Consider the following 7886-nt stretch of genomic DNA (forward strand, 5'->3'; position numbering starts at 1 on the left):
AAACAGTTTTTGAAGAGTTCAAAAAGTCATCAAAATTGATCAAAATGGTAAGGGGTAAGCCTTACCATTTTGGTCAATTTTGACGAGTTTTTCAATCTTCTAAAAACCAACTAAATATACCCTAAAATGAATGATATTAGGCTTAGGAAGCCAATCTTAGCATTTTAAGACAATTTTTGAACAGTTCAAAAAGTCGTCAAAATTGACCAAAATGGTAAAGGGTAAGCCTTACCATTTTTGGTCAATTTTGACGAGTGTTTTAATGTTCCAAAAACCAACAAAATATGCTCTAAAATGAATTATATTAGTCTTTAGAAGCCATTTTTAGCATTTTAAGACAGTTTTTGAACAGTTCAAAAAGTTGTCAAAATTGACCAAAATGGTAAAGGGTAAGCCTTACCATTTTGGTCAATTTTAAGGAGTTTTTCAATGTTCCAAAAACCAACCAAATATGCTGTAAAATGAATGATATTAGTCTTAGGAAGCCATTTTTAATATTTTAGGACAATTTTTGAACAGTTCAAAAAGTCGTCAAAATTGACCAAAATGGTAAAGGGTAAGCCTTACCATTTTGGTCAATTTTAAAGAGTTTTTCAATGTTCCAAAAACCAACAAAATATGCTCTAAATTGAATGATATTAGTCTTAGGAAGCGATTTTTAGCATTTTAAAACAATTTTTGAACAGTTCAAAAAGTCGTCAAAATTGACCAAAATGGTAATGGGCAAGCATTACGATTTTGGTCAATTTTGACGACTTTTTCAATGTGTTAAAAACGAACCAAATATGCTCTAGCATGAATGATATTAGTCTTAGGAAGCCATTTTTAGCATTTTAAGACAGTTTTTGAACAGTTCAAAAAGTCGTCAAAAGTGACCAAAATGGTAATGGTAAGCATTACCAATTTGGTCAATTTTAACGAGTTTTCCAATGTTACAAAAACCAACCAAATATGCTCTAAAATGAAAGATATTTGTCTTAGGAAGGAAGTCTTAGCATTTTGAGACACTTTTTGAAAAGTTGAAAAAGTCGTCAAAATTGACCAAAATGGTAAGGCTTACCCATTGGACACAAGAAAAAATTATTTGTCTTGGGCTACTGTGTCGGCAATACAGGGTAGCCCAAGCCTAACACAGTTGCCCAAGATTTTTTTGACAGGAAGAAAAATTTGAAGATTAGAAAAAAATTTAACAGAAAACAATTTTAACAGAACAAAACAAATTGACAAGAAAAAAGATTTGGACACAAGAAAAAAAATTGGACACGAGAAAAAATTGGACACAAGAGAAAAAAATTAATACGAGAAGAAATGATTTGTTTTGGGCTACCAGACACAGACACAAGAAAAAAATTTGGGCTGGAAGTAAAAAAAATTTGACATAAAAAATTTGGACACAAGAAAAAATTATTTGTCTTGGGCTACTGTGTCGGCAATACAGGAGCCCAAGCCTAACACAGTTGCCCAAGATTTTTTTGACAGGAAGAAAAATTTGAAGATTAAAAAAAAGTTTAATATGCTCGAAATGGTTTCAAATACTTAGTAAAACAAATTTATTTGAGCATATCTGGTTGGTTCTTCGAAACTTGAAAAATTCATCAAAATCGGCCAAAATATGGTAGAGGGCGAAAGGGTACCCTTACCATTTTGGCCAAAATTGACAGTTTTTCGAAAATCTTCAAAAATATTTCGAAAATCTTCAAAAATATCTTAACATGCTCAAAATGGCTTAAAATATTTACTAAGACCAATTTATGTTGTATTGGAGCATATCTGGTTGGTTTTTTTAAAATTGAAAAATTCATTAAAATCGGCCAAAATGGTAAAGCCAAAGGGTACCGTTACCATTTTGGCCAAAATTGACGATTTTTGAAAATTTTCAAAAAAGTTCTTTATGCTGAAAATGGCTTCAAATATCTACTAAGACCAAGTTATTTCGTTTTAGACCATATTTAGTTGGTTTTTGGAAAATTAAAAAATTCGTCAATTTGACTGAAAATGGTAAGCGCATACCATTTTGGCGAAAATTGACGATTTTCGAAAATGTTCAAAAATGTCTTTATATGCTGGAAATGGCTTCAAATATTTACTAAGTAGAATTTCTTTCGTTCCTGAGCATATTTTGTTGGTTTTCGAAAAATCTAAAAATGCGTCAAATTTAGCCAATATACAAACGGTGTAACAATTACCATTTTGGCCAAAATTGACCATTTTTATAAATTTTTAAAAAATGTCTTAATATGCTGAAAATGGCTTCAAATATCTACTAAGACAAGTTTCTTACGTTTTAGAGCATATTTAGTTGGTTTCCGGAAAATTGAAAAATTCCTCAACTGCGACTGGAAATATGGTGAAGGCATACCATTTTGGCCAAAACTGACGACTTCGAAAATTTTGAAAAATGTTTTTATATGCTGAAAATGGCTTCAAATATTTACTAAGTAGAATTTCTTTCGTTTTAGAGCATATTTGGTTGGTTTTTAGAAAATTGAAAAATTTGGCAGGCAAAAATGGTTGGCCCAAAATTGAGGATTTTCGAATTTTTTTTTTAAAATTGTCTTAATGTTATGAAAATGGCTTCAAGTGTTTACAAAAGAGAAATTTCTCTCCTTTTAGAGCATATTTGGTAGGTTTTTGGAAAATTGAAAAATTCATTAATTTCGGCCAGGTACCGGTCCCGTACAATTTTCGAAAATTTTAAAAAATGTCTTACTGTCCTGAAAATCGCTTGAAATATTTTTAGTAAGACAAATTTTTTTTGTTTTTGAGCATATTTGGTTTGTTTTTGGAAAATTATAAAATTCGTTAATTCCAAAAGAAGGTACCACCACAAATACCTAGCAATTATGCTCAAAAACGAAAGAAAATTGTCTTTGTAAATATTTGAAGCAATTTTTAAAAATATTTGACACACATGCAAGTGTTTTTAAAAATTTTTGAAATTTTTTCAAATTTTGATATAATTTCTTTATAATTTTATAATTAAATTAAAAAATTATTACAATAAAGCTTTAAAATTTTAAAAATAGTTGGGTTTAGTGTAGGTTATGTTGAACAAAATAAAAAAATTGAATTCAAAAATTTTTAAAATGTTTGTGTATGTCAAAATTTTTAAAAAGAATTTTTAGAAAAGAGAACAGAAAATTCTCAATTAACAGGCGCATGTGAGACCGCTGAGAATATTAATTCATCCGATTCCGCTATGTTCTGTCAAAATACCAGGGCATAATTCCTAATCTCCAAGAGAAATTAGTACCCTGGCCAGTGCCATAGTCGGCTCAAAAATACAATTCCTGGAAAAAGGCAACATAAAAGGAAATTTATACCAACAACTTGTACAGAAAATGACCTGGCATAAGATGGTTTCAAATGTGATACCCATATGTTTGACCATTCATCTGACCAGTGTTAAACATGTCACAACCTTTACATGTTTTGTGTCAATGCCCTACTGAGTTTGTTCAAAATTACTGTTGTGTCCAGATCTCTACTTGCTTTTTGTATAAAATTAATTAGTATGTATATATATTCTTAGAAACAAACATCCATGTTAACACTTTACATTCTGATCATTGCCAGTCTATTTATACTGATGATAGTTTTTGTGAAAGCCAGTCTAGTCCTTCATATAGACCAGTTCCTTCTGTTGCAACACATGTTTGGATATACCACTAAAAATTCAAAACATTTAGTTTACCATACAGTAATAGAAATTTCATTTAACTGTACCGGCTTGGCTTATAATATGGAGGCAAGATGATTAGGTGAAAATGGAAGTTATGAGTTTTTCAAAGAGTTTTTTCAAATATTTGATGAACTGTGTAAGCCAACTGATGAATTACCCGATATTTGTTGTGACTGTAAAACTAACATTTTAGTCATCTCACTCATTAGTGGTAAATAGTGGCTAATATAACTGTCCACTTACGTGTTGCTACCTACGTGGATAACTACTAACTCTCCTATTTTAAGTACGGTAGTTGTCATACCACAACTGATGAGAAGTCATTCACATGCTTCTCTCTAGCTATTTCTGAACCTATATTTGTACTGAAAATTATGAATGTGATAAAGCACTTACATTCCTCTTCACTTGATTGAGTTTTAATCTCTCTGTCAGTTCTGATGCACTAAAAGCATTTGGTAAATCTTGTTTGTTGGCAAAAACCAACAGAACTGCATCTTTTAGTTCCTCCTCCTCTAACTAAAAAAATTTAAAAGTTGTCAGACAATTGGACATAGAAATGTGTCGTATTACAGAGAGACATCAATACCATTCTGCTTAGCTCATCTGCAGCTTCATTTATTCTTTCACGGTCATTGCTATCAACAACAAATATAAGGCCCTGAAAGAAATAAAAACATCTTCCAATTGAGTAACTCACAGACAGTCTGTCAGTCTTATTTACAGACTTGACAACCACTTCAACTATATATTGTACTTAAAAAATATTGTTCCGTATTTTGAACTAAATATGAGCAAGAAGTAGTTATTTAAGTGCTGCTAAATAATCTCTTTGTTTTTTTTAACATTAATAGAGAAATTCTATGCTTAAGGATGGTGACATGAAGGAAGACAAACAAACATGCCAACATGAAATAATTAAACCAAACATGTAGTGTATGTCATACTGTAGTTGTACCTGTGTATTAGCAAAATAATGTCTCCACAATGGACGGATTTTGTCCTGTCCACCAACATCCCAGACTGTAAAACTAATATTTTTATATTCCACTGTCTCTACATTAAAACCTAAGTAAAAAAATATTTGTCAGAAAGATGGATACTAAGTCTGCTATGAGCATGTCTAGTTTGAACATTGAGAATTATTTTTGTCTGAATGTACTTCTATAGCTTAGCCACACACTAAACCATTACATTACTGCAAAAGCAGGAATTATAATCTTACCAATAGTTGGAATAGTGGTAACAACCTCTCCTAATTTTAGTTTATATAAAATTGTTGTCTTTCCAGCTGCATCAAGACCAACTAATAGAATGAATACAAAACAGAAAATGTCAATACGATGGCTAAGATTTTCACAAAATACAGAGAAATTAAGATTAAACTTGTTAAATTTTCCACATAATGCGGTAGGTTTAGGATTAAAGTTTGTGGTGAAAATAAGCAGATATTGACCATGTAATTTTGATGCTTCCAACTTATTTACAATATATTTTAGAACTTTTAGAATCTAGACATTTGAATGTTTCACATAAGAGTACTTGCATCTTATGCAAGATCAAGACTCCATATAAATGGCCCATCAGCAATGAAGTCTTGGAAAATGTTATTGCCATATAAAGTGTTTTGTTGGGTTTTATGATAGCATGGACTGCATAGTGGTTTCTTTAAAACAACTGTACACCAAAAGTTGAATATTTTATGTGATATGCAATCACTGTATGCTAATGTATCAATTTAAATTCGGAGACAACAAAAAGTCATCTGCCCTACATGAAAACGACTGCCCTTATAATTATATTGAAGATGTTAAAGGAAGATTATAAAATACACATTGGCTCAGAGGCTCACACTTGAGCGAGGATCACATATTTCATGGTGAATGACGCGTTAAAACCCATAGAATTGTAAATTGCCATTCATGATTTAAGATAAACCTCCTAAAATGTGAGGATTTGAAGCAATGAATGACACTGAATGTCACAAAATTAAATAATAAATTTTGATACTCACCCATAAGAATTCGGCTCTGTTTCTGCCCAAATAAATTGTTAAACAAATTTGAAAAAGTTAATCCCATGTCTTACTCCTAATGGTTGATCTTTCCCAATATTTAGGAAGAATTCGCTGAGAATTGAAAAAATAATTTAGATATTGTAAGTTAACAATCACTCTTTTTAGAACAGCCACGTCAAGAATCAAAGAACACTTCGACTGATCACGTGGGGTAAATGAACGAGACCACGAAAATTCATGAAAGGTCAGCGGAACAAGCTGAAAAACACAACCTCGTACCCAGGAACCCCGGGCCTTCTCATAGGGGGTCGGTGGGGGCCTTCTGACCCTTTGTGAAAAATACTGGTGAAGAAAATGCAACCTCAGTGATGCAAACCTACCGGTCGTCATGACAACATTATTTAACCCTTTCTTAATCCCCACCACAACATATGACAATATGATGGATTCGATCTCAAAACACTGAATGTTTGTTATTTGTAACTCTTTTTATCTTACGGAAACCTGGTTTTTGAATCTGGTTAGTAAATATGAATGCAAAAGCTAGCACTACACGCGAAAGCTCGAGTAATTCGTCGCTAAACAGGACGGGGGAAACTGGCAATGTTGACAACCAGGCGACAGTAAGTCCAGCTAACGAGTCAAACAAGAAAACAACGGTCGCTAACCAACGTTACGAGTCTTATAGAGTAGCATTTTACGGAACACCTTCTCAGAAAGAAGCATATAGGTGAGAGACAGACTTCTAATTTTTGTTCTAATTTTTACAATTGTTGTGCCTTTTATTTTTCGAGAAAGATCAGGCAAATTTAATCAGGGAGATTTGAAGGTGGCGACTGACGCCTCAATTTCTTAGTACAACACAAGTTTTATTGGATGAATTCCGATATGGGTCGTTGAATCGCCGTGGGCCTTTGTATGGCGATAATATTCTGTATAAGCTTTATTCCTAAACCCTAACTATAGAAACAGGGGCTTCAGGCCCAGGTCAAATGTCGCTATTTTCACGCACTGAACCTAATGCAAATCATCTAAGATCTTTGTTTGAGTTCATTTGCATTAGGTTCAGTGCATGAGAAACGCGACGTTTGATCTAGCTAGGCCTTAGCCTAGCTGGGTGTGTTATGTAGCCCCGCCTAATTTTATTCCTGAAAAAGTAGGTCTGCTGAGATTACAAAAAGTGCATAAAATGGCATTCATGAAAATTGATTTATGAAATATTTTGTTAAGGGAAAGATTGATGCAACCAACTTGCCTTGTAGTTCAATCTGTAAATGCTCTGGCATAAAATTTAGCTCCCCTACTGTAAAATTTCTTCCTTTTTAAAGGCAGCAAATTAGGTCACAATTAAAAGACCAAGTGAAAGAAAAGGACGATTTACATCGTAGGCAGCTGATTGACAGGGTTGCAGAAAGTGACACAGCTGTTGCCAATGACCAGAAATCAAAACAGGAAGATAATAATATGAAACAAAAGAAAGCAGACTATCTAAAGCAGTTTAGCAATGAAAATAAAAAGGTGAAAAAAATGGTTACAGTTTAGCTGACATTAGTCGCTCTGTAAATTCATTTGCAATTTGATAATTAGTTGGTTTGCAGATCTATTGTTGGGTTTGGTTATGGTTAGTAGAGGCAATCAATTCATTCAATTGATCATTCTGCATTGTTCCACTTTACAGATTATGGAAGAAAAAGAAAAGAGTTCGCAAAAAACAAGAGAAGCCAACATGGAATTGGAAAGGAAGCTTTTAAATGTTAACCCTATAAACTGGAATATGACTTTACACTAGTATAATTTATATGTATAACATTTACACAACTACTGCTAGTTCAATCAACCTAACACAAAATTTTTTACAAAATAAATTAGGAATAGAATTTCAATAAATATATGCTCATATTTGTGAATACAGAATGAAATGCAATCAGAGGTTAATAAATTTTTTCTACTGTACTGACAAAAAAGGGTTAGCCATCTTTGCCGAAGAAAAACTAGTTTCAGGAGGAAAATTACGAAAATATGTCTGAAGTTTCTGGAGTAAACTTTTCTGGTTAGTAGTGTAAAAGTTACAAAAAAAGACTTAAAAATACAGAGCAGTATTTGCTATTGCGTAGTAAAGCTTTTTAACCCGCGAGAAACACTGAGGCCTGAATTATCTAACATCAGTTAAGCTCTCGTGAAAAAACG

The 7886-nt window shown here is 32.5% G+C and overlaps 2 protein-coding genes across 2 annotated transcripts; one reads left to right on the top strand and one right to left on the bottom strand.

Moving 5' to 3' along the window:
- Positions 1 to 3296: 3296 nt before the first annotated feature.
- On the bottom strand, positions 3297 to 5910 carry LOC114533532 (ADP-ribosylation factor 4-like). Its single transcript, XM_028555063.1, has 6 exons — positions 5697 to 5910; positions 4908 to 4988; positions 4641 to 4750; positions 4272 to 4343; positions 4079 to 4201; positions 3297 to 3668 (listed from the first exon to the last, which is right to left on the bottom strand). The coding sequence occupies exons 1-6, from the start codon at positions 5761 to 5763 to the stop codon at positions 3582 to 3584; spliced, it is 540 nt and encodes a 179-aa protein (XP_028410864.1). The 5' UTR covers positions 5764 to 5910; the 3' UTR covers positions 3297 to 3581.
- A 169-nt stretch (positions 5911 to 6079) lies between these two features.
- Positions 6080 to 7782, top strand: LOC114533533. Its single transcript, XM_028555064.1, has 3 exons — positions 6080 to 6429; positions 7028 to 7217; positions 7378 to 7782. The coding sequence occupies exons 1-3, from the start codon at positions 6230 to 6232 to the stop codon at positions 7486 to 7488; spliced, it is 501 nt and encodes a 166-aa protein (XP_028410865.1). The 5' UTR covers positions 6080 to 6229; the 3' UTR covers positions 7489 to 7782.
- Positions 7783 to 7886: the final 104 nt, after the last annotated feature.

The sequence above is a fragment of the Dendronephthya gigantea genome, unplaced genomic scaffold (genome assembly GCF_004324835.1).
Source record: "Dendronephthya gigantea isolate DGI-Jeju-01 unplaced genomic scaffold, DenGig_1.0 000092F, whole genome shotgun sequence".
Taxonomy (NCBI): Eukaryota; Metazoa; Cnidaria; class Anthozoa; order Malacalcyonacea; family Nephtheidae; genus Dendronephthya; species Dendronephthya gigantea.

Coding starts and splice junctions, on each gene's coding strand:
- LOC114533533 (XM_028555064.1), top strand. CDS start 6,230: ATGAATGCAAAAGCTAGCACTACACGCGAAAGCTCGAGTAATTCGTCG. Junction 6,430..7,027: donor TCTCAGAAAGAAGCATATAG/GTGAGAGACAGA, acceptor TCCTTTTTAAAG/GCAGCAAATTAGGTCACAAT. Junction 7,218..7,377: donor TTAGCAATGAAAATAAAAAG/GTGAAAAAAATG, acceptor TCCACTTTACAG/ATTATGGAAGAAAAAGAAAA.
- LOC114533532 (XM_028555063.1), bottom strand. CDS start 5,763: ATGGGATTAACTTTTTCAAATTTGTTTAACAATTTATTTGGGCAGAAA. Junction 4,989..5,696: donor ACAGAGCCGAATTCTTATGG/GTGAGTATCAAA, acceptor TCATTCTATTAG/TTGGTCTTGATGCAGCTGGA. Junction 4,202..4,271: donor CAGATGAGCTAAGCAGAATG/GTATTGATGTCT, acceptor AAATTTTTTTAG/TTAGAGGAGGAGGAACTAAA.